The sequence below is a fragment of the Drosophila erecta genome, unplaced genomic scaffold (assembly GCF_003286155.1).
Source record: "Drosophila erecta strain 14021-0224.00,06,07 unplaced genomic scaffold, DereRS2 tig00000152-arrow-arrow-pilon, whole genome shotgun sequence".
Lineage (NCBI taxonomy): Eukaryota > Metazoa > Arthropoda > Insecta > Diptera > Drosophilidae > Drosophila > Drosophila erecta.
In genome coordinates this window covers 928,933-952,613 of record NW_020825211.1, presented here as the reverse complement: position 1 = coordinate 952,613, position 23,681 = coordinate 928,933, and the positions used below count along the sequence as shown (strand labels likewise).

At 48.4% G+C, this 23,681-nt stretch overlaps 4 protein-coding genes across 7 annotated transcripts; 2 read left to right on the top strand and 2 right to left on the bottom strand.

Annotated features, from left to right (window-relative positions):
- Positions 1 to 1,075: 1,075 nt before the first annotated feature.
- Positions 1,076 to 15,117, bottom strand: LOC6549777 (E3 ubiquitin-protein ligase HECW2). Of its 3 annotated transcripts, XM_001977272.3 has the most exons (5): positions 14,335 to 15,117; positions 11,787 to 14,275; positions 11,560 to 11,726; positions 3,634 to 3,822; positions 1,076 to 3,567 (listed from the first exon to the last, which is right to left on the bottom strand). In XM_001977272.3, the coding sequence occupies exons 1-5, from the start codon at positions 14,717 to 14,719 to the stop codon at positions 2,493 to 2,495; spliced, it is 4,305 nt and encodes a 1,434-aa protein (XP_001977308.2). In that variant the 5' UTR covers positions 14,720 to 15,117; the 3' UTR covers positions 1,076 to 2,492. The 3 variants fall into 3 exon arrangements, with proteins under 3 accessions (XP_001977308.2, XP_015010858.1, XP_015010859.1); XM_015155372.2 differs by lacking the exons at positions 11,560 to 11,726; positions 11,787 to 14,275; positions 14,335 to 15,117 and adding an exon at positions 7,468 to 7,825; XM_015155373.2 differs by lacking the exons at positions 11,560 to 11,726; positions 11,787 to 14,275; positions 14,335 to 15,117 and adding an exon at positions 6,003 to 6,229.
- A 1-nt stretch (position 15,118) lies between these two features.
- Positions 15,119 to 17,775, top strand: LOC6549778 (lysine--tRNA ligase). Of its 2 annotated transcripts, none has more exons than XM_015155584.2 (4): positions 15,119 to 15,583; positions 15,727 to 16,390; positions 16,451 to 17,398; positions 17,466 to 17,775. In XM_015155584.2, exons 1-4 carry the CDS (start codon positions 15,453 to 15,455, stop codon positions 17,544 to 17,546), a joined length of 1,824 nt encoding a protein of 607 aa, XP_015011070.1. In that variant the 5' UTR covers positions 15,119 to 15,452; the 3' UTR covers positions 17,547 to 17,775. The 2 variants fall into 2 exon arrangements, with proteins under 2 accessions (XP_015011070.1, XP_001977309.1); XM_001977273.3 differs by having other exon boundaries at positions 15,121 to 15,290.
- An 82-nt stretch (positions 17,776 to 17,857) lies between these two features.
- On the top strand, positions 17,858 to 18,982 carry LOC6549779 (protein LST8 homolog). The gene is made up of 2 exons (XM_001977274.3): positions 17,858 to 18,092; positions 18,149 to 18,982. Exons 1-2 carry the CDS (start codon positions 17,979 to 17,981, stop codon positions 18,974 to 18,976), a joined length of 942 nt encoding a protein of 313 aa, XP_001977310.1. The 5' UTR covers positions 17,858 to 17,978; the 3' UTR covers positions 18,977 to 18,982.
- A 691-nt stretch (positions 18,983 to 19,673) lies between these two features.
- On the bottom strand, positions 19,674 to 22,908 carry LOC6549780 (ADP-ribosylation factor-binding protein GGA2). The gene is made up of 5 exons (XM_001977275.3): positions 22,723 to 22,908; positions 22,490 to 22,647; positions 21,301 to 21,895; positions 20,243 to 21,231; positions 19,674 to 20,169 (listed from the first exon to the last, which is right to left on the bottom strand). Exons 1-5 carry the CDS (start codon positions 22,757 to 22,759, stop codon positions 19,957 to 19,959), a joined length of 1,992 nt encoding a protein of 663 aa, XP_001977311.1. The 5' UTR covers positions 22,760 to 22,908; the 3' UTR covers positions 19,674 to 19,956.
- Between the last annotated feature and the right edge of the window lie 773 nt (positions 22,909 to 23,681).

Below are 23,681 nucleotides of genomic sequence, written 5' to 3'. Positions count from 1 at the left end.
GAAAAATGAATTTCCCAAAATCCGTCAAAAAGTGATAGGGGTCGTTAGCATTGATAATTAGCTGCTCAAAACTGTTATTCTTTTTTCTTTATGATCATTTTTAGCCGAGTTACGATTAAAATGCCCATCAAAAATATTTGCATTTTTCCCAAAATCCGTTTTTTCGAATTTGGGTCATAAAATAATCAGTTTTTTGGCCACAACTTCAAAAATAATTGTCTAAATATGGAATGTTACACCTTGTTGAGCTCGCAATTAAATTCCCAATCGAACTGCGTTCAAAAATGGGAACGCTAATTTTTTGCAATTTTTTGAAAATTTTGATGATGTTACCCCTTACAAAAAATGCTAAAATTGACCGAAAAATGAATTTCCCAAAATCCGTCAAAAAGTTATAGGGGTCGTTAGCATTGATAATTAGCTGCTCAAAACTGTTATTCTTTTTTCTTTATGATCATTTTTAGCCGAGTTATGATTAAAATGCCCATCAAAAATATTAGCATTTTTCCCAAAATCCGATTTTTCGAATTTGGGTCATAAAATAATCAGTTTTTTGGCCACAACTTTAAAAATAATTGTCTAAATATGGAATGTTACACCTTGTTGAGCTCGTAATTAAATTCCCAATCGAACTGCGTTCAAAAATGGGAACGCTAATTTTTTGCAATTTTTTGCAAATTTTGATGATGTTACCCCTTACAAAAAATGCGAAAATTGACCGAAAAATTTAATTTTCCTAAATCGGTCAAAAAGTGATAGGAATGGTTAATATTGCTAATTAGCCGTAACAAACTGTTTTTCTTTCATCTTTATGACCATTTTTAGCCAACTTATGATAGAAAACCGTCAAAAATGTATCCACATTTTATAAATAATTGTCGCGATAAAATTTTTGCTTTTGAAGTAAAAGGCTCACATTTATTTATTTATAATTATAGTTAATTTGTTCATAAATACACGCACATTAATAGTTCATTAAAACAATCTTCATTTATCAATAAGTAGTTCAAAAAGCGTTTCTTTCTTTCTCTGTCTCTTTCACTGCCTTTAGCTCTGTCTCTCTCCATCTCCGTTGCTTTCCGTATTAACTAATGCCAAAAATACATGTAAACAAATCACCATTTAGTTATATTTTCGTTTCGTTCTCGCTTTCGATAAATACTAATCATAAAAATTTGTTTTTTGTTTTTGCATTTGCTTTTGGTATTCAATTATTTAGCTACATTTGAAATTTTGTATGTTTTCGTTAAATATAATTCGTATTATCGTTAATTTTATGCGCCGAAAGAACCAATAAAGCCGAAGCAACGCACTGGACCAATTCGTAATCGTTGGCAAAACACCAGCCAAGATTTAAATATATAAACCCAATCGATGCTACCATGTGCAGCCTGTCCTGACCAGAGATTTGGTCAAGTGGCAGGCGAGGATGCACATGACAGCTCCTACACGGGGGGTTGGTTGTTAAGGGGTTTGTAAATTCAAAAATAATTTACATACTTTTTGGGTAAAAGGAGAGGGGGTAAATATACATATATGTTATATATGTGTTATAATAACTGACATCCACAATACGCTTATTTGGAATGCACACATCTAGGGAGTGTTCAAATTTGAGTTTGAATTCGAGTTTAGGCTAAGAGAACATTATAAGCTAGTTAAGTATTGGCGTAGAGTTGCTCTGCTCTCTTTCTTTGGGAACTGCTTAACTGGATCTGGAGCAGCGTTTACGCGTCGTAAATTTCTCTAGAGGCAGTTGGCATCGTTTCGAGTGTAAATCAGGCAGAGTCAAGCGAAGGATACTTAGGCTTAGAAGTTATCCGGGGGCGTTTAGATCTTAGGACTAATGACTGGCGGCGCTGGCAAGCCGTTTTGCTCTTGAGGTAACTTCCATTCAAACGAACGGCAAACGAAGGCGAAGGCAAATTGTCTACGAACTAGTGGGATGCCATGCCTAAAGTAGCAAGTCTGTCTATGGCTAGGCTATTCTTTGCTTTTCAATTTTGTTCTTTTGGGGGGACGGGTAACCTACGTATATAAATAACTACAGTACAATCCTGAGTCTTGCAGAAATCCCAGTAGATTTGCATAGAATTAAGGCGCCTTAAAATATCTAACAAATTTTAAGTAGTAACTAACTTTCCGTTAAAAATTACGAATTATGTTTCAAGTTTCGTTTACCTAATTCTAGTTCTATTTTTAAGAAATACCATCTGAAACTAAATAATAGTTTCAACTCCTGTTTAGACTTCAAAAAGTGGAATGTAACTTTAAAACTACAAAACTTTTACAAAGACTTCAATGTTATTTTTCAAAGACTCCAGTTAGTGGCATACAAATCCCTGGGATTTCTGCAAAGCTCGCGAATTTCTAGACTTAGGCAAGTAATAAAAACTTCTAAAATCGAAATAAAGCGTTTCGGGTTATGTTTGTTTGTTTGTGTGTGTGTGTGTGGGTGCAACAAAGTGAGGCTGAGGTGCAATATCACGTGCCTACTCGATCCCGAACGTGTTGGTCTCCTCGACGGCCAGCAGCAGCTTCTCGTACAGCAGTTCGGGCGTTGGATAGGGCGGCAGGTCCAGCCGATTGAAGCAGGTGTGGGCCCGGGGCAGTGCATTAGGCTTGCCCCACTTCTCGATGCAGAAACGCCTTGGGCCAGTCGATCCGCGCAGTGCCGAGAAGCCTTCGTACGGGATGCTCGAGGTGCCAGTCACGAACTGAAGGAGACGCAGCCGCTGCTCGTTGCTGAAGCGCTCGATGACCTGCCAGAACCACACGATCACCTGATGATTATCGTGGTAGCCGGAACGATACTCTGTGTTCAGGCGCCAATCGTTTGTGTCTATTTCCGCAGTGCCGGCAATAACCAGCTCCAACTCCCGGGCATCGAAGACGGAAACGAGCCGCGAGTCGACCACCTCGTAAAAGCCGCGCACCAGCGACTCGGTCTGCTCCTGAACGCCGCGCTCCAAACGCCACTTAATCATGCGCTCCAAGTACTCCTTTTTGTTCTTCTCGTTGACGATGATGTTCTTGCCGCCCGGCTTCAATTCCCGCTCCACCACACGGCCAAGCAGCTCCTCTGTGACGCAGAATGTCAGGCCGAGATCCACGCCCGTGCCGATGTCATTGTCGCGTATCCACTGCAACGACTGATGGAACTCATTGTCCAGCGACTCCAAGTCACTGAGGGCCACGGGCAGGCGCAGCAGCGCCTTGTAAAAGGGTCGCGTAAAGAACGCGTCCAGTAGATACTGATGTACCAGTGCCAGTCCCAGAACTCGTCCGCTAAAGCGGAACCAATCGTGGCAGTTGTCCACGAACGCCGACAGCGGCGACACCTGCACCGTGTACGTATCGTTGGCGGAGTACTCGAACAGTCCGTAGTATGGATTGAACAGCTCGCGGGAGAGCAGGAAGAAGAACTCGCGTGAGGGTCCGCCGTAGTCCAGGCCCTCCTCCGTATCCCACAGCACGGCGAGACGGCCGCGTTGCAGGTCCTTCTTGTTGGCGGACATGATGCGACGGAAGGCGTCCTCCAGCAAATGGCTGCGACGGATGTGTAGCCTTCATGTGAATGAATACGCAGATTAGTATTGCTTAGGCGTAAAGGGTTTGTAATGCGATTCTTACTTAAGCTTGTGGGGTCCTTGCCCATAGCCCTTGGACTCCAGTTTGCGATAGAAACTGCGCAGCTTGGCCTCGAAATCCCTGCGGAATGGAGGCGGCGCCCGCTGTGGCATCCGGGAGCTCAGGACCGGCGATCCCTGCGGACTGCGCTCTTCAATAGGAACATAGCTCATGATCTCCTGCTCGAACAGGCTGTGGGAAAGATAGTCCAAAGTCATATTAGTTGTACTCGTCGCACAAAGCGATTAACTTCGGGGATTGGTCATAAATCTACGGCAAGCACACTACGCTATCGGTGGCGTCACTTTCGCTCCAATGGCTCCAATGGCGGTGCTATTGATGGCTCATGGCTAATCCGGCAATTGATCAGCCCACGCGGCAGAGCACAACCACATCCGACAGCCCGGAAAGGACGCCAATCGGCATATGGAATGTGCGTTGATGGCGGATTAAGGAGATAAATGCGCTTTGGACTTGGCACTTGACCATATCGGCTAACTGAGAGAAGTTCTAAGATCATTCGAAAAAAAAGTGTATTTCCCTGAGTGCGCAAACATATATTAAAATAAAGTAATAAGGTTAAATTTTCGATATTGGCGTGCCAAATTTTTAATAACTCAATGAAAAAATCCATAAAATTACAAGCAATTAAAATTCAAAAACCAATTGATCTCTATAATGATGGCAACATTTGAAACTTCGCATATGCATATCTATAAACACTTGTTCTGGCTGAAAATCGTGCGATTGCAGCTGGCTGGCTGATACGTCACTCGACGACATATAGATTTCGATTCTGGTGTCGACCCATTTGCATTGAATTCAGCGCTGATGAAATCAGACCACAGATGAGAAGATGAAGAGGTCAGCAGGGCAAGTGATTTGTCATGGGCATTAATATGCGACTTGAATACATTGTTGAAGAGCGAGCGATTCTTTCTTCCGCCCCTGGATGGCCACGCCCAAAAGACCGTCAAAGTTTTCTCACCGCCAGGCGGAAGAATCGCTCGATTTTCAATCAATGCAATCGATTAGGTCAAAGGCGACCTTCGCCCAAAAGCCAGAACACACTTTTCCTTCCCATTTTTTTCTGTTTCAGTTTATTAGTTCGTTTAGACCAATCGAATATTAACTATTTCGATTCTAAGTAGTTAATCCATAATTTAAATTGCTATTTGGTTGCGCCTTTTGCTTTTGCTCCGCCGACCTTCAACTTGAAATTGAAAATTGGCCAATTAATAACGCAAATTATGGCGGTCAACCGCACTTGCGACTAGGTGCTATATATTTATATATATTCATGTTTATTCGGATTCGGGGATCGGATCGGTTTAAATTGGCTGGGATCGAACGGATAGTGACAGCAGTTTTGGCTGCAATTATCACCGGCTCGGAAGTGACTAATTCCCCAATTGAAGCCACACCATTTCTGGGCTCATTAGCAATACTTTTTGGCAGTTTTGCGGCAGATGGAAGTGGAAACGGATCAATTAATGGGGCCGTACTGTACCCATGCCGTGTCAAATTACATTTAAATTGATTGAAATTCTGGCAAAATTATTGGAACAACAGGAAGCTGCAATTAACGCAAATTCCAATATAATTTGAAAATTCGACGCAGAACCAAACGATTGTGGTGACACCCACTCTCTCCCCCAACAAAGAATCACCCAATATGTTCGCCACTGTGTGGTGGATATGTATATGTGTATGGGGGCGTTGTGGTCTAGGGGGCGTGGCTGGTGCGTAGTAAAATATATAAACACTTGATGCAATCGCTGCGGACGGCCGGTCGATGACTTGGCGTCCAAAGAAAGTCCACAAAAGTGCGGAAATGCTGAGGGATTGCCTTTGATAAAGTCACTATCTAGCGAATAACTCTTTCTCTTTCAGTATCTTTTGCTGTACCATTGCCCAAAATAAGCTAAGACATAAACATAAGTCAGTTATAAGTTGAAATTAAGTAGCATTCGCTTGCAAATCGCCCTCGTCTGCGAAAATAATTCGCTTTATGCGGGAAGAAGCTCTCCAAAGAGATCGCTCATGCCATTTATATACAATCATATTTCACTACAGTTCCCACTTCACTTTCCATTCTATTATCAGCCAGCAGACTTCCCCTTTGGATATTTAGTCCCCAGTTTATGAATACACCACTCCCGATTCACCCACATTATGCCAGGCGACAACTTCAGAAATTATTCGCTAAATATTCGGAATTGCCGCGAGCACATACATATGTAATATGATACGAAGGGGAAGTGCTTTTATGCTGGTCGATGGCTCAGTAGGTATAAGAAAAACTTCAAATACATTAATTTTATTAAGTAAAGCCAGTAAAGCAAATCCAGAATCTGTGGCGACTCACGTACTTCTCCCACATGTGGAGGGTGTAGACGAACTTGGAAAAGATACCCATTTGATGGGTTATAAATCCGAAATGGATTCTCAATTAGCAGTACACTAAATCCACAAAGAGCCAAACACCGACAGGGAGGGGAAAAAATAAAAATGAAAATAACTCAAATCACAAACGAAAACTTTGGTAAATCGATTCCCAGTCGAACTGTAGCTAACGGCCAACTGATTTCGAGTCCCAACTCATTTCGTACCCAAACTGCACCATCTGCTGCATTTGGGGGGCAGAAGGAAGGGAGCCACCGATACCACGATAAGCTGATAAGACTGCTGGCGATAATGGAGCCTTAACCCATTTGGGTTTTTTCCTTTTTCGGCTGATTATGGTTGAGTTTTCGGGGTTGCATGCTTTCAGTTTCAGACCAAAGCGCTAGCATTTCAACGTCAGTATTGTTACATTTTTCCAAACTGCGGGACATTCGAAATCTAATCGAAAATAATTAAAATTACCACACTCCCCCACTTGGGGATTGACCAAGCCGCGCAAGCTGGTGAAATTCTATGCCAGATAAGCTATAAGCCAAGTGCCCAAAGAACAATGTAATTGGTTAATATAAACAAACCACTTGAGTCGAGCGCATATCCTTGAGACTTTGCTTCACCCATAACATGGACCTCTGCAATTGGACACTGGTCATAATAGAACCACCAGTGGGTTCCCACATACCCCGACCATAAGTTACTCATAATTTGTGCGAACTGTTTACTTGGCATTCCGCAGCATTCCTGCAAGCGAAGGCAACCGGAGTGCCATCCAGATCGTAATGCTGTAACGTGGGAATGGAATGGGAGCCGGCGAATGGAATCGGAGATCTTTGCCACGGATAGAAAAGTGCCCGGCCGGCGGTGCGAAATGGTAAACAAAATCGGATGCAACTGGTGGACAGGATGTGATCTCGTTTTGCATGCGCTGCATTTTGAGCGTTTCTTGTGGGAAGTGCATGTGGGAATAGATGAGCAAACACTTCTTGGATGACTCAAAAACAAGATGTAGAATCTTGCGAAATAGCAGATAGTACTTAGTTGGGTCATAATTCAGTTAGGTAATGCTCTTTTCAAAGAACCATTTAAGTGAAACAAGAAATATGGTGCAGAGGGAGCTTAACCAGAAAAAGATATACATATATGAAATAAATTAATTGATGCTCTTCTTGCTACAAGTCTTGATGGAAGTCTATTAACGATGTCCTTCATCCTGTTAATGTTCCATCTATTTCTCCCATTCCCCATCATATCACAACATCATTTGGGATTCCTTACAGTGTTGTTAAAACTCAACCGAAAAAAAGAAGGTACCCAAAACCGATCGCTTGCTAATCGAAGGGTACTTCACATCCAAAACGATGACTACACGCGTGCAAGGTGGTAACTTAGCCCTTGCCGAGGGGATTTACTAGACGGCACTGGTTCGATACTTACACGGCCCACACGATGTAGGCAGCCTTCGATAGAAAGCCCATTTTGTTGTGCGCCCAATGCCTTGAGCACCAAATAGTTAACCATCACTGAGATCACTCCGTGTCGATAGGATATTCCGCTAACGGATACGGCAAAAAAAAAGGCGCGAAACGGTTGCGTATCGGATTGTATCGGTTATCAAGCGGTTAGAAAAGAAACACACACACTGCAGAAACGGTAGAATGTGTGCTCACGCTCCGGCTGTTGAAATGCTTCTGGTGATAGAGGCTCACTATCCGACGAACACGGAACGAAGTCGCAACGGAGGCGACAGAAGCGGTACAAGCGGTACAAGCGGCTGAAGCGGCTGAAGCGGCAGCGGCGTCCAAACGAACGGAACGAACAATATCACAAATATGAAGTTGTATATAAATAGAGCTTCCGTACAGGATGATTTCGGATATATTCTCGGCCGATTCTTATGTGGCATATGACTAACAGCTAATAGCTAATGGCAAATGGCATATAGCTGCTGCTCCAATGACCGACGACTGCAGAATGCTGGCGTTTGTCTAGCCGCACAACCGATAAATATGAATTCCGTTTCGATTCAGTTTAGGCGGCAAAGGAAATTATTTAATTACTCGCTGGCTTTGTATTCGATCGGCTTTTCGTATCGCCTCGTACCGTTGGAGTACTGTTTTCTGCTGTTTAGTTTTTTTTTTTGGTTTTCGACGTTCGAGGCGGTGCAGCGCTGCTCCAAACGACGCCGCCGCAGAGCCAGCAGAATCCGCCGACGAACTCCAAGCGGCACAGTGGCCGTTGGTGGCGAATGGGGGTCAGGTATCGGGTGCAGAAGTGGACAGGGACTACTTATTACTGTACGTTACGGACTATTTCCTTGCTTTCTAAAAAGAGAATTTTTTTCTTAAAAAAAAAGACAATTTCTAATTTTGATTTTAATTTTAAGAACTTGGAAATAAGAAGCACGTTTTATCAACAAAGTATTTGGAACTTTCTGCTGATTATCATATTAGAATAGATCTAAAATCAAATAACTCGGCTACACTGTACCGCCATCAGTCAGCTGTTGCCGGCATGACTACGATTTCGGATTCGGATTCGGATTCGGGTTCGGGTTCGGGTTCGGGTTTGGGACTGCGATTGAGTCACCCCCACGAGGAGTGCACTTCAAACGATCGACGACAGCACCATCCCCACAGCAGTACCCATACCCATACCCATTCCCGTACCCATTCCCAGCGCAATCCATGGCATGTGGATGGGTGAGTGTGTGGCGTTGGTCATGGTTATAATTGCCCGCTCATCACTCCACCGCGACAACCACTCCCACTTCCACTGCCACTGCCACCGCCACACTCCGTTTCCAACTAGAACTACATACAAATGAACTGCTGCCACGCCCTGCATTTAGCACGCCCCAAAACGGAAGCCAGCCACAACAAACCGCAAACAGACGCCGGCCACTGTCTCCATGACTGCCTGCCCCCCAATGCTTCCATGTTCGACTGCCCCAATACTCCAATGCTCCAATGCCTCGATGATCCCATGTCCCAATCGAACTGCACGCATGCGCAGCCGCCCAAAAGCCCAATGAACTGTAAACAAGCAACAAACAACTGAGGGAAAAAAGCGAATGTTCCCTTCTACGGGTCAAATTTAAACGGCAAACAGCAGTTAACCCAACTCCACCGCCAGCTTCCTGCCTTGCAAATAGTTTATGACTGTGCCCATACCCTTCTTATATCAATAATATGCACAATAATAGTTACATATATAAGATGAAGCAGTTCTTGACCTACTCAATTGGGCACACTATTAACTATTTTAGTTAACTAAACTGCTTTTTTTTGGTGACTAAAGCTAGGTTGAGAAATCCTTTGTGAGACCAAACTAGATGTACCCCTAGGAAGAGCACCTAAAAGGCCAACTGCAAACTTGTCAATGCCTCGACGACGGCGACGAAGTTCAACGATGATAATAATGATAATAATAATGATAGTACAACTAGCTGATGGCGATGATGACGATGACGACACTGCCACACCCCCGCTGGAAAAAGAAGAAAAGAAACCCTAAAGACGATCGGACGACGGGACTCGAAATTTCGAATTGGAGTTGCTATATCTACACATATGCAATAAATTATGCTTGATTTGGAATTGGGTTAAATTGTGTGCCCGGCGAGGGGAATCAGCGGATTAGTGGGGCGGGTGTGGAATTTATGGGGCAGCTGCTGCTGCTGAGACTTTGGGGCGTTGCCCTGCCACCTAAAAAAGGAGGCGTGGCTGCCCCCAAGAGATCGCTCAATAAATATACACGAGTTTATAGTTTTCAAAAGCCATTTAGCTATTTATAAAACACCGGCAAAGGCATTTAGCCAACTGGCGAAATCTTCGGATAACTAAACGCGTGTATTTGCTGACTTTTAGTGGGCATATTTATTGCCCAACAACATGGAAAACTGGAAAAAGGGGATGGGGCTGGGCGGCGTGGGTTACCTCATCGCTATCGCATCCACTTGGATGACTAATGGCCAAGTGCAGATTGTCTGAGGCTGCGGATTCTGATCTCAGCCCACTCGGAAGCGGAGTAGTGCATTCATAAGTTACTATATAGTACATATGCATATGTGTGTTTCCCCGATATCCGATTGGTTGCAAAAGGTTGTGTAAATGCTTTCCCGAACGAGATCGTTAAGTGTCACTCCTTGCCATACAATATGCTTTAAATGAACAGACTAATTAACTTGGTAGTTTCGTTCTAAGCAACGTGTTGAGCTAATTATTCAAATGGAAACATATTTCAATCACGACGTCACATTTTTCCACTACGTTTATATGGTGTGTGCCAATTGCTCTACTAATATTGATGTGTGCCTGAAGTTCTATTAAACAACTTCCCTCTTTCCATTGGATTAATTGTAGGGAATTAATTAACCATCAAATTAGGGTTTGGTGACCCCGATCTCCAGAAAGGTTCATAATTGAACCAATTAAACCATTCAAATGGCATCCAGTGTGAAAAACACGCAGGATTCTTTTACATTTACATGATTACCAGAAGTTTACGAACCAGATGTGCATAGTATTTGCCCTCGCACAAATCCGAAACCATACCAAACAACTCCCACGACTCCTTTTCCGAGTGTGCGGGGTGGGAGTGGGCCAATGAAGCGCGACAATTTGGCTAATTGAAATGCAATTAAATGGCTCAATCTGAGTGGGAATCAGAATTGTTGGTGGCCGGCGGGTTTGGGAGGCTTGAGAGGCTTGAGAGGCGGCGACTTAATCGCTCGACTTCGATTTCCATTTAGCTGCCGCCGAGATTGGGATTAAGATTAAGGTCAGCGCAATGTGCATGCGGCTTGGATGCCGGGCAATTGGCCGGTCTGCAGTTCCTCAATTTTTGTGGCAAATGTTCGAGATTATTATTTGTTGTATTGCTGTGTTATGTTTCGAAGAAACACGGCCAATTAGACAATAAGCAATGCGATTAGAAGCCAAAGACTTTGTTAATGTGCTAGCCTTGCCGTGGGTAGGTGGCCAGTCCGTGCGCTTTGGAAAATTAGCCAGCGACCTTCGACACGGTTTTCAGAAACAATTAAACTCACTAGCCGCACTCATATGCGGCGCACTCATGCAGGACCGCCGCCAAAATCGATTGAAGCCAACAGAACCAGCTACGAACAAATCAAAGGCGAAGCCAAATCCAAAACCAAATCCAAAACTAAAACCAAATCCAAAACACAGCAGACCAACTGATTCGAGCCAAGAAAATGACGCAGCAATGCAATTTCAGGCCAGGTGGATTTGGCCCGGCTGTGGGACCTTCGTCAAGTGCAGGTGGAGCCATTGGCTGACGGCCACCGATGCGTCAGTTGAGCGGGACTATATGGCAGTGGGTTCATTAGCACCACGCCAGTTCCGAGGATTTTCCACCTGTCTGGCCGGTGGAACAATCCGAGTATAACACTTTACCGACACATTACGCACACCAAATAGCTATTGCAGATATATATGTACATCGTGCGGACCGTATTCGCGTTAAGTAACATGCTCAAACTATATTGTTTGAAATCGGGTCACTCACCTCAGCAAAATGGTCAGTTGTAGGTCATGGCCCAATCTCTCGAGAGCGGGAACACCCTCCACCCGCAGGATATTGATTTTCTCACGCAACTGGCGGGACATTGTGTGCTGGCCCTGGCGCTCTCGCAGGATCTCCAGGATGTTCGGCTGGCGCAGGAAGGCAATGACCTGGAAGCATTGATGTGGATTCAGTTGGAAATCAAGCCAGATTGTGTAGAAGCTACGCACCTTTTCGTTGTAGGCGATGGGCACATCTTCGTACCCGGCTGCAGTGGCTCCCGCTCCGGACATTCCAGCGGCACCATACGCCGAACGGTCCGCGTTGAGGGCACAGGAGATGGCTGCCGTTGTGGTGCAGTTGTGACCATGTCCATGGCTACTTCTGGAGGAGGAGGACGAGGATGAGGGTCTGGGCGGCGGCAAAGGCGGCACACCGGACACCGAGGACGCCGGACTGGCGTTAATATGCCCACTGGTGGCGGACAGACAGTTGCCATCCACCAGATCCGGGTAGTAGTAGCCCACACCTGACTGTTGCTGCTGCTGCGGATGCTGCTGGCGGTGACGCACCACGCGTGGACACTCCACGGGCAGACGAGGATCCATGAACGAGGTGCGACGGTGCTGGTGATCAATGAAGAACTGCTTGCCCGATTGATCCAGCTTGGTCTCCCAGCACGAGGGCAGTTCCCTGCTCATCTGGGCGAATGTGTTAACCAGCGCCACCAGATCCTTGTTGTACTGATAGCGCTGGAAGCACTGTGGATCCCGTCGAATGCGCATGACCATGTGCTTCAGTGCGGCATTGCGGTTATAAATGGCCAGTGCAGCTTCGTTGGTGTGCAGCAGGGAGTAGAAATCCGGGCGGCAGAGCATGAGGATGGCGGGATGTATAGCCGTGGCGGGAGGAGGAGCGGCTGGAGCACTGGAATTGGCATTACTATTGGCAGAGGTTGGCAGATTGTAAAGCTGCGCAGCTCTGCTCTCATTGGTAATGGTGCGCCGGATGCTTTGATACCGCCTATCCAGCTGCTGGCGATGGTGTTGCTCTCTGCCAGCTGGTCCTCCACTTGGCGCCGCTCCTGGTCGTTGCCAGGAGGTTGTCCGCGTTGTGTGATCGATGTAAAAGATGCGTCCGTGGCTGTCCATTCGCGCCTCCCATGCGGGTGGCAATGGTGGCTCTCCCGCGGCTCCTGCTCCACTGGACCCGGATACCGTACCCGATCCTGGTTCCATGAGAGCTGCTCCAGCTGCTGCTGCCGCCGCCGCCGCTGCTGCGGCTGCACTGCGTTCTGGAATGGAGGGCAGGCGGGTGCTGCTGATGTGCACTACTTCGTCTGGCTGCTCCTGACCTCCCTGCTCTTGGCCAGCATCTTGCAGGTATATGTAATCCAATTGACTAGAAACGGCTGGAGGATCCGTTGGGATCGCTCCTCCGCTGGCGAGGCTGGAGTTGGCAGTGACGGCTTGAAGGCGGGCATGCCGCCGGGCATGGTGAGTAGGCGTTGGTGGACATACCAATGGCGATCCGGTTGCCCCGGCCGTAGTACCAGCTCCGGCACCACCGCCAACACGTTTGAGCAACCGTTGCTGCGGTCGCTGACCATGAAATGTTGGAGTACCAGGCGGCACCACATCCTGCAGAGCTCCACCCACTCCTCTGCCTCTGGTGGGCGAGTGCTGCTCGGGACTCAGGCTGAGATCCAAGGGAGAGGCACTGCGCGTGGAACAGCCTGAAGGAGGACTTCTCGGACGTTTTGGTGAGAGCAGAAGGCGTGGGGAGGCTTGCTCCTCCGATGAACTTGCCTTGCCATTGGAAAGGGCACGAGTGAGCGGACGGTGCTGGCGCAGATAAGGAAATTGCAGACTATTTGGCGACGAAGACGAGGATCCAACTGCCGAGGAACTCGGAAAGGTGGGGAACTCATAGCTCTGGTGGACCGGCACCTTTTGTGTGCTAATCGTGTTGATGTAGCTATCGGGTCCAATCTTCTTCTTCAGCAGCGGCTTAAATCGCACAGGCGGCGTGGCCAGGGGTGAATTATTCGAGCTTCCACTGCCCTGGGCAATTTCCTCGGCCAGTCGCTCATCTGTGTCCAGGATGTCGAACTGAAAGACATCGCCCTGAAGCTTCAGATCCCGACCAACAGCACGCGGCGGCCAAGAGCGTTCCAGCGGACGATGCTGTGGTGGCGAGGGCTGTCGAAGATGCTGATGATGATGCTGTTGCTTCTGTTGCTGCTGACGGCGCTGCACATGGGCACTGGCCTGGAGGGCCGCAGCGGCTCCCAGAAGACTTTCCACGGCAGCCGCCTCCTCGTCCTCCTCCTCATCCACCTCCTCGTCCACTTCGGCCATGCTCAGAGTATCCACCATTTCGGCGGGCACTGTTTCAAAACATTCGCGTGCCACCCACAGATTAAAACCGTCTCCATTAGCATTGGACAGCGTTGTGGTCGTTGCACCCGCCTTGGTCTTCTTCTTGGCTCCGCTCAGGGGCGTGGAACCACCGCTTTGGGGCGACAGTGTCCAGGACTTGCGACGCGCGCCACCGCCCACACTGCTGCCGCCATCACTGCCAATGCTGCCATTGTAGGAGTTGGTCGGTGAGAGCGTGGCATTGTTGGCTGGTGTCTCGCAGGATTTGGTGGAAAGCAGGGTCTGATGGCGGGGTTCCCTCGGCTCCTTTGAGCCTGCTGGCTTTTCCTCTTTCGCAGCTGTAAGAGGAGCAAGTGGATAAGTGGATGTACTCGCTCGGTGGTCTCAAATTACTCACATGCTTCACTGGACTGGGCCAGTGCGCAGGCCCCCAGCTCCTGCTGCTGCTGCTGCTCCACCTCCTTTGCCGCGTCCTGATTTTCAAATGCCAAGGGCGGTTCCTGTACCTCCACTTCGCTGACACTCACCTGGACATCGTTGGTCAGGGTGAGGGCACTCTGGAAGGCCTGTTCCATTTCGTCACTTTCGTTGCCGTTGCGCGCCTCATAGAAGGCTTCCTCCTCTTTCGGATCATCATCGTCCTCCTCCTCCTCGTCATCTTCCTCTTCCTGCTCCTCCTGCTGCAGCCTGACTGCAATGGGATCCACTGGATTCCTGTCCGCCAGGCATGCGGAAGATGCTGCCAGTGGCTGTAGGGGTACCGGTGCAGCTGGTGGCTCCATTTCGTTTGCCTCCGGTTCTCAAGATGTGCTCTTCCTCTTCCCCAGCACTCTTGCTCTTCCTCTTCCTGGTCCACTACCACCACTGCCACCCAGCCCCCGCGCCCAGTCCAGGGTTAACAGTTACAGTTACAGCTGCAATTGCTCTACTTTGGCGTTCTGATGTTTGCTGCCTGCCGACCGGAGCATTTCGCGTCCTCCAGCCATGAGTCCAGATCTGGGCCGTGCTGTGCTGTGCTCACTGCCCGCTAGGCCGTGGCGCTGGGCTTAGTTGATCAATTGTTAATTTAAGGATTGCAAAAGCTAAATAAAATATTTCGGGGCTAGTGCAGTGTGACCAGAAGGCAATGTCGTAACAATGCCCACGCGCCAGAGTGGCCACCCTGTGCGGCAAAGCGAATGCAACGATTTGGGCGCGTCTGGCAGGGCTGGTCGTGTACTTTTTTTTTACTTTTGTGGCGCTTTTGCATTCGCATTTCGTTTGGGCTTCCGCCGCTTTTGAGAGCCCCGAATTAACCAGCGAACAACGTAACCGCGTCAGCATGGCCGCTGCAAGTGGAGAACTGTCCAAGAAGTAAGTGCACCCGGTTCCAAAGCGTAACCATTGCCCGCAAACATTCAATCCGGCCAACGTAGCTGCCCATTTGAGGTTAGGGCGAAGCGGCAACGTTCCAGTTCGCATTATTTATGTTGCATGTGTGTCGCTCGCTGATGAAATACGCTGCCTAAAATAACAATGTTCGCCCGCTGCGCCCTAAGAACCGTGCGGGGGGCCTGGCCCAGATGCAAATCCGGCGGAATGCGGCCACTGGCCGCCGGTTTCCACGTGAGCGCTTCGCTTTTGCAGCCAAGCAAGCAAACCAAACTGTGGGTTACTCATACGCACCGTTGGCCAGGCTGTCACAACTGCATGGATACATGTATTATACATACATAATCCGTGGTTATAACAGCCTTGTGGTAGAACCTCCATTGCCTGCTAATTCCCAACTGTTCCCCTTCATTCACAGTGAGCTAAAGCGTCGCCTGAAGGCCGAGCAAAAGGCCAAGGAGAAGGCCGAAAAGGCGGCCGCTGCACCGGCGGAAGGAGCTGCTGGCCAGAAGAAGAGCAGCGCCGCCGAAGAGGAGGATATCTCCCCCAATGAGTACTTTAAGTTGCGCTCCGCTGCCGTCCAAGAGCTAAAGCGTTCGCCCGCAACGGATCCGTATCCACACAAGTTCCATGTGAGCAGCTCGCTGGAGGACTTCATTGCAAAGTACGAGCATAGCCTGAAGGAGGGCGAGACCCTGGAGAATGTGAAACTGAGTGTGGCTGGGCGTGTGCATGCCATTCGGGAGTCGGGCGCCAAGCTCATCTTCTACGATCTGCGCGGCGAGGGCGTCAAGGTTCAGGTGATGGCCAGCGCCAAGTCTTACAAGTCGGAGGCGGATTTCGTGACCGATACCGCCAAGCTGCGACGTGGCGACATCATCGGCGTGGTCGGACAACCCGGCAAGACCAAGAAGGGTGAACTGTCCGTGATGCCCAGCGAGATCAAGCTGCTGTCGCCGTGTCTACACATGCTGCCACATCTGCATTTCGGCTTGAAGGACAAGGAGACGCGCTATCGCCAGCGCTACCTCGATCTCATTCTCAACAACAAAGTGCGAGAGAACTTCCAGATCCGTGCCAAGGTATGAAATGTTGATTTCAACAGTTGAGGCTGAATCACTTGCTACTCCCCGTTTCCGCAGATCATCTCGTACGTGAGACAGTTCCTGGACCGTCTGGGTTTCCTGGAGATCGAAACGCCCATGATGAACATGATCGCCGGTGGAGCCACTGCCAAGCCCTTCGTTACGCATCACAATGACCTGAAGATGGACCTGTTCATGCGCATTGCACCGGAGCTGTACCACAAGATGCTGGTGGTAGGTGGACTCGATCGCGTGTACGAGATCGGACGGCAGTTCCGTAACGAGGGCATCGACCTCACCCACAATCCCGAATTCACCACGTGCGAGTTCTACATGGCGTATGCCGACTACGCCGACATTATGGACATCACTGAGCAGTTGGTCTCGGGCATGGTGAAGGCGATCCGTGGCTCCTACAAGATCATCTATCATCCGGAGGGTCCAGAGGGGCCTGAACAAGAACTGGACTTCACGCCGCCCTTCAAGCGCGTATCCATGATCAAAACGCTGGAGGAGAAGCTGCAGGTGAAATTCCCGGCGGCCGATACCTTCAATTCGCCGGAGACGAATCAATTCCTGTCCCAGCTGTGCGCCAAGCACCAGGTCGAGTGCCCCGCTCCGCGCACCACCGCCCGCTTGCTGGACAAGCTTGTCGGCGAGTTCATCGAGGAGTTTTGCGTGAATCCCACGTTCATCTGCGAGCATCCACAGATCATGTCGCCGCTGGCCAAATACCATCGCAGTATTCCCGGCCTCACGGAGCGTTTCGAGCTGTTCGTGGCCAAGAAGGAGATCTGCAACGCCTACACCGAGTTGAACGATCCGGTTGTGCAGCGCGAACGTTTCGAGCAGCAGGCCAGCGATAAGGCGGCTGGCGATGACGAGGCCCAGCTGGTCGATGAGAACTTCTGCACGTCCCTGGAGTACGGACTGCCGCCCACTGGTGGTTTCGGCATGGGCATCGATCGCCTGGCCATGTTCCTCACGGACTCGAACAACATCAAGGTGGGTCTGCGGCTTGGCATTAAGTTATTGAAATCAATGCTCATCATTGGCTTTATTTGTTTTTTAGGAGGTTCTGCTGTTCCCCGCCATGAAACCGGAGGATGCCAACCGCACGGCAGCGGAAACTGCTCCCGCCGCCCAGCAGTAGATGGCCACCATCGCTCACTCGACTCAACCCCAATCCTTGTACGTTACGCTGGTCGCGGACTAGTCCCAGTTGCTAAGTTATTCAAACAATAAACATTTTTTTCCAATATCCGAAGCATTCGGTATTTTGCGGTCTCAATTTCTGCTTATTCCCGCGAGTTGGATAATCAATAGAAAGATTATGTATAGTAGATATCTCCGTGATATAATAATAAAATTATTATTATGTACATTTGGGACTGATGGGAAAGCTTTTTAAAAAATGTTTTTCGGTTTCGTTCCAATAATAATATTTTCGCGCTTACCAACACCGCGCAACTTATCGATACACGCGATAGCCGGCCATCGAGAACCAATGAACCGATAGGTTCGGCCAAATGAAAACATTGGCGGAGAAAAAAGCGAAAATTGTCAATTAATCCGTAATCACAGGATGGGGGACCAACAACAGCTGATCCTGGCCACCGGTGGCTATGACCACACCATAAAGGTGTGGCAAGCGCACACGGGCAACTGCATAAAGACGATGCGATTCGTGGAGACCTCGGTAGGATGACTCCGATTCGTGCATGTTCCGGTTAACTAACATAACTTATCTTGCAGCAAGTGAATGCGCTGGACAGAACGCCTGATAAGACGCGTCTGGCGGCATGCGGATACCAGTGCATCCGGCTGTACGACCTGGAGTCCAACTGCACCGCACCGGTGATAAATTTCGATGGGGTGCAGAAGAATGTGACGCGACTGGGCTTCCAGGAGAACGGCAACTGGATGTTCACCGCCGGCGAGGATCACCATGTTAGGATCTGGGACATGATCGCCGCACCGCCCCACTGCTCCAGGGTCTTTGACTGTGAGGCGCCTGTGAATGCCGCCTGTCTGCATCCGAATCAGGTGGAGATCGCCATGGGCTCACAGAATGGCAGCGTCTTTCTGTGGGACGTCAAGTCCGAGCGACACGAACGCATCGTGCCTGAGGTGGATGCATCCATTCAGGATGTGGCCATCTCGCCGGATGGCAGATACTTGGCGGCGGCCAACAACAAGGGCAACTGCTACATCTGGTCGCTGACCAGTCAGGATCAGAAGATGAGCACGCTGCGGCCGACCAAGAAAATTCTGGCGCACACTCGCTACATACTGCGCTGCAAATTCAGTCCGGATTCCAGGCTCCTGTTAACGACCTCTGGCGATGGCACTGTGGGCATTTGGAAGACGGACGACTTCAGCAAATGGCGTGAGCTGTCCATCGAGAACTATTGGGTGTGGGATGCCGCCTTTAGCGCTGATTCCAAGTGGCTGTTCACCGCCTCATCCGACGGCATTGCACGGCTGTGGAAGCTGCAAACGAAGAGTTCCATCAGGGACTATACCGGTCACACCAAGGCCATCACTGCCCTGTCCTTCAAGGACGAGATCGTGGGCAAATAGTAGTAGTAGTAGCTAGACGCTAGAATCTAGGCAACTTGTAAGCTTTGTGACCAACGCGTCACCATCGACAGTTTCCTGCTAAGTTGATTGTCTCCAGGCGGGCGGCGTTTTGTCGGATTTTCATGTGGATTTCCTGCTGCGAAATGATTGATCTACCTAAGTTCTAATAGTTAGCTCTAAGAAGCTGGGTCCACACAAAACTATTGGCATTTAAATACTAAAATGATTAGCCCCCAATCTCAATGTTCATTAAGCATCGGGGTTCTAGTTGCTACTCGTCATTAAGGTCAACGTTTTGGTTCAGTTTGCATATCCACTTAGATATATGAAAATGTAATTCATAGTCTTAAAATTTAAAACATACAAATTCGCATAGCTGCCACCAGCGCTCGAAAATTCACTTTTCCTATATTCATTCAGATAGCAATATGCAGTAAAATCAGCATATATCTCAGATGTACAACGAACAATGGAGACCGATCATACCCACAAACCGCCAACCCAGCGAGACAATCCGCAAGGAACAAATAATTTGGCATTTTTTGAGGGCAATAGCAAGTAGGGATAGTAGCGATGACCCTACTACTCCTGCACCACATAGGCAACACAGCAACCAGAACTGAAGCATCAAACAAAACAACATCCACAATTCAACAGAGTAATGAGAATACCTCTGAAAATGAGCGCTTGGCTTTTGTAGCGACTTTTTCATAATTTATAAACCTTTGATACATAATTATATTACGACTATATCGTTTGTATGCAAAATGTAATTTGAATAAAAATCTTACGAGCGTAAATATACATACAATACAGAAATTGAAAAAAAAAAACCAAATGTATCTTTCAAATAGGTCTTTTAGATAGCTGCACAACATATATGTGGAAAATTGACTGTCTTTTATTTGGTTTGTCTCTCCATTCATGTTTCTGATGGGCTTTCAATGGACGGGAGGGCGAGAAGCTGGGTGCCGGGATATCTAGTCCACATAATCGATGCATTTGGCCACAATTGACTCCTTGATGGGATCCGGATCGTCGCCCAGCTTGTAGCCCACAATGCAGGTGACGTCCACGGCCTTGCCTGTGGGATTCAGGAGGAGCATCACCTGGTTGATGGGCGTGGCCGGGCGGAAGGGCTTGTGGGGCGGCATCTGGCTGTCCGTCGGCGGCAGCAGGCGCACCTTGCAGGGCTGCAGAATAAAATGAAAGCTTGTTAGTCTTGTCCTTTCGAGCGCAGTAGTCTTCGCCAGCTGACTCGCTCACCTTCTTCACGCTGGCCTCAAACTGAAAGCCGTGCACTGGCTGGCGACTCTTGTTCTGAGCCGATATCACAATCACCGACACACGATGGCCGGGCCGATCGCTGGTGAAGTTCAGACTGAGCTGCATGTCGTCATCGTCGAGTACGATGCGCTGCTCCCCGGTGGCCTGTATGTTGTCCAATTCCACGTTGATCTCGCTTAGCGGCTTGGCCGGCGGAGAAACTGGAGCCACCACGGCTTCATCTTTCTTTTCCACATCATCGCTGAGTAAAGGAACATCGTCTATGGCATCAGCAGGAGCGAAAGCAGAAGCAGAAGCAGAAGCTGGATCATTAGCAGTCGGTTGCTCCTCTGGCGTCTTCACATGCATTCGTTCGCGGGCCAAGTCGTTCAGCGTGATCTTCTCGGGATCCCGTTTAAAGCTGGGCATCCGATCCTGGGTGGGTAGGATCTGCTGGAATAGCTCCTCGCTGAGCATATCGATTTGCGGCATCTTTCTGATTGTTTCCGGCACTTTGCTAGCGCTGGCTTCGTTGCCATTGGCCAAACCCTCGGTTGTGGTGCCCTGACTAATGACCTGCGGCTCCAGCAGAGTGGTGGCATTCTGGAATCGCTGGTTCTGGTTCTGCTTCGCTTCGCTTTCGGCCAGAGCGCTGCTGAAGATGTCACTTAAATCGGCCAACGGATTCGCCCCGGCAGACGCGGCATTGCAACTACTGCTGGCGGTATTTGGTTGGCTTGTGGTGTCTGAAGTGGCAGCTTCGTTGCTTCCACTGATCAGCAAATCCCCAAGCAGTTCGTTCAGCAACTGCGCGTTGTTGGAGCTAGTGCTGGTCGCCGTGGTCGTGCTGGACGTGGCCTTCGCAGAACTAGCGGATGTTAGAGCACTCGTGGGCACGGCAGGAGCGGTGCTCTTTGTGGGCGATGGCACCAGATGCTTGTAGCGCTGCATGGTGGCCAGTAGAGCGCCATTGGCGTCCAGAGTGTCGGCTGCGAATGGAGACGCAAGATTTATATAAAGAGCTCAATGGTGAATCAGTTAAGAGAGACCACACCCACCAACGAGTTGCGTATCGGAGTCGTCCAGCAGCTGCGGCAGATGCTGAAAGATGGGCTTGTGCTTCTTGCAGCTCTTGTACAGCTCGTGCAGCGTTTCGTTGACGTCCTGATTGGAGGGATCGTAGGTGTCCAGCATCTGGTTGAGCAGCTTCATCGTCTCCTGCACCTCGCAAAGAACCAGACGGTGCTGGGCCAGCAGATCGTTACGACGCGCTTTCTGCGCCATCCGATACTGCAGCAGCAGATTGGCCCGCTTGAAGTTCTCGAGATTATTGCTGTTGATCAGCTTGGCGAACATGGCCTCCTCAATGGTGCTCAGGACACTCTCCCTTTCGGCCACCGCCGCCTCGGTGGTGCCGTGCTCGATGTCCCCCTCCTTGCGCAGCATATCGTAGGCATCGCGAATCTTCTGGCGCTGCGGAAACTCCGTGGTCCACAGGAGGAGGCACTCCATGATCCGCTGCTTCACCTCGTGCGGCGTCTCGGCGCCCTTGTACTTCTTCGACACCAGGCGTATCAGTTCGTTGAGGAAGCGGAATTTGGACGCCTCGTCCTGGAAATCGTCGCCGCACTGCGTCATGCATTCCTCCAGCAGCTGAAACAGATAAATGGCTTAATTCAATGGCATTTATCGTTGTTTATATAATTTGAATTGAATTTGATGAAGAATAGTAACTATATATGTTTTTATGTTTGGTCAAAACATTTGATAATCAGAGTCTGATTTATACACGACAGAATGAAGCAAGAAATGTCTGTGATAAACCAAAGATAAGAAAGCGGAGGAAAGGTGACAAGTGCTTGGGAAAAACTAATAATATTAAGCAGAAAGGGCAATAATGCAAGTTAATTTATATGTTGAAAGTTGAGGGCTGCCAAAAATGCAAATACCGCTAATTGTTGTATGTTGTTTTAGCTGCTTTTGCGCCCAGTTGGCCAGTTGGCATATACAATTGATAACAAAATTGTTGCTAATTCGAGGGCAGCCACAAAAGTGCGTGTGTGTGTATTTGCGTTTGTTCGTATTTGTGCACTTTTTGCTAAGTTTACGGCCCACAGTGCAGCGGTGTGTGTGTGTGTGCGTGTGTGCGTGCGTGCGTGTGTGCGGTTTATCCCTTTACCGTTAAGTGGTTGCGGTAGGGGGTATCTGTGAGTAAATGGGGTGAAAAGTGCAAATGTATTCATTTACCGAAATCGCTCGCGTTGCTTCCGTCACATTTGTGGACCGCACCTTGGCCACAATCATCTCCTGCGCCTTGTGAACCAATTGGCCATTACTTTTGACCACAATGCAGAACATTTGCACGGCCAGTTCGTCGATTTTATGTGCCGGATTTGTTGCTCTCTCTGCGTTGGCCGATATGCCGGAAAAATGCGCTTTATTATGCATGTACCGGTGGCCGGAATGTCAGCTTGACTCACCCAGCATCTCCTCCATTATGCTCTCGTCGGTTGTCATTGTGCGGTCTGTATTATATTAACTGGGGGATAAACAATATTTGCGTTGATTTCGAACATCAGACATATTGTTGTTGCCGTGCCGTCGACACTATCGATAGTTTGGCGAGCTTTGCTGTCGATATTTTTGGCCGGCCAGTGCGGCCAGTCGCCATGTGGCTGGGAAAGCCAAGTGCAGTGCCAAAAAAAAATACCAACACGTGATGCCACTATTGATTTGTAAAAGCCAGCGACGTTGCCACATGGATTTCGTAGGCTAGCCGTTAAATTCAAAAAGTCAGTTTATTGAAAACATAAGTAATACGTAAAAAATGTTTGTAAACATATTATATATATCCAACAAAATAATTGGACAGCCTCGCAAGTGGTTTAAAAAAGCGTAGTATTTTAGTTTTAGTTACAACGTACAGCTGTTTTTATTTCATTCATTTCAGCACAATTACATATGCAGCACCATCTTATGTAAGTACATGCAAGCACGTGTGCCGTCTGTGTGTGCGTGGGCAGCAACCTGTGGCCATTTCACCTTAAGTTAACCTTTCGCCAGGACATCGCGCAGGCGTACGAAATTGGCTGGCTATAATTAGAAGCACTTGCATCATCATCTCGACGGGGAACTGGAATTGGTGCCCCAAACGGTTTACGTGGTGGTGGGGTCATGGTGGCTTGCCCGTACCCATTAATCGTGCTGTAGTACAGGTATACTCGACAGCATTCAAGAGTGCCAGAGAGTTATATTTTCTCTGGGTTTAGTTAATGTGCTAAAAAGTGTGCTACAATATATTTTCAGGCCAGCAGTTCGAATAATTGGCTACTTCCACACCATATTTTCCCATTTTGATGTCGCAATTTGGTTGCAAATATATTTTAAGCATTATTCGATAATCGTACGCCTTAAGCTAGGCAATATATCTGGTGTGGCG

Excerpts from the sequence above, each read along its gene's own strand:
- LOC6549779 (XM_001977274.3), top strand. The coding sequence starts at position 17,979 with ATGGGGGACCAACAACAGCTGATCCTGGCCACCGGTGGCTATGACCAC. Across the intron at positions 18,093-18,148 it reads TGCGATTCGTGGAGACCTCG|CAAGTGAATGCGCTGGACAG; the intron begins GTAGGATGACTC and ends CTTATCTTGCAG.
- LOC6549778 (XM_015155584.2), top strand. The coding sequence starts at position 15,453 with ATGTTCGCCCGCTGCGCCCTAAGAACCGTGCGGGGGGCCTGGCCCAGA. Across the intron at positions 15,584-15,726 it reads CCAAGCAAGCAAACCAAACT|TGAGCTAAAGCGTCGCCTGA; the intron begins GTGGGTTACTCA and ends CTTCATTCACAG. Across the intron at positions 16,391-16,450 it reads ACTTCCAGATCCGTGCCAAG|ATCATCTCGTACGTGAGACA; the intron begins GTATGAAATGTT and ends CCGTTTCCGCAG.
- LOC6549780 (XM_001977275.3), bottom strand. The coding sequence starts at position 22,759 with ATGACAACCGACGAGAGCATAATGGAGGAGATGCTGG. Across the intron at positions 22,648-22,722 it reads CATAATGGAGGAGATGCTGG|AGAGAGCAACAAATCCGGCA; the intron begins GTGAGTCAAGCT and ends CGGCCAACGCAG. Across the intron at positions 21,232-21,300 it reads CTCCGATACGCAACTCGTTG|CCGACACTCTGGACGCCAAT; the intron begins GTGGGTGTGGTC and ends CTCCATTCGCAG.
- LOC6549777 (XM_001977272.3), bottom strand. The coding sequence starts at position 14,719 with ATGGAGCCACCAGCTGCACCGGTACCCCTACAGCCACTGGCAGCATCT. Across the intron at positions 11,727-11,786 it reads CCATCGCCTACAACGAAAAG|GTCATTGCCTTCCTGCGCCA; the intron begins GTGCGTAGCTTC and ends CAATGCTTCCAG. Across the intron at positions 3,823-11,559 it reads CAACTGACCATTTTGCTGAG|CCTGTTCGAGCAGGAGATCA; the intron begins GTGAGTGACCCG and ends TCTTTCCCACAG.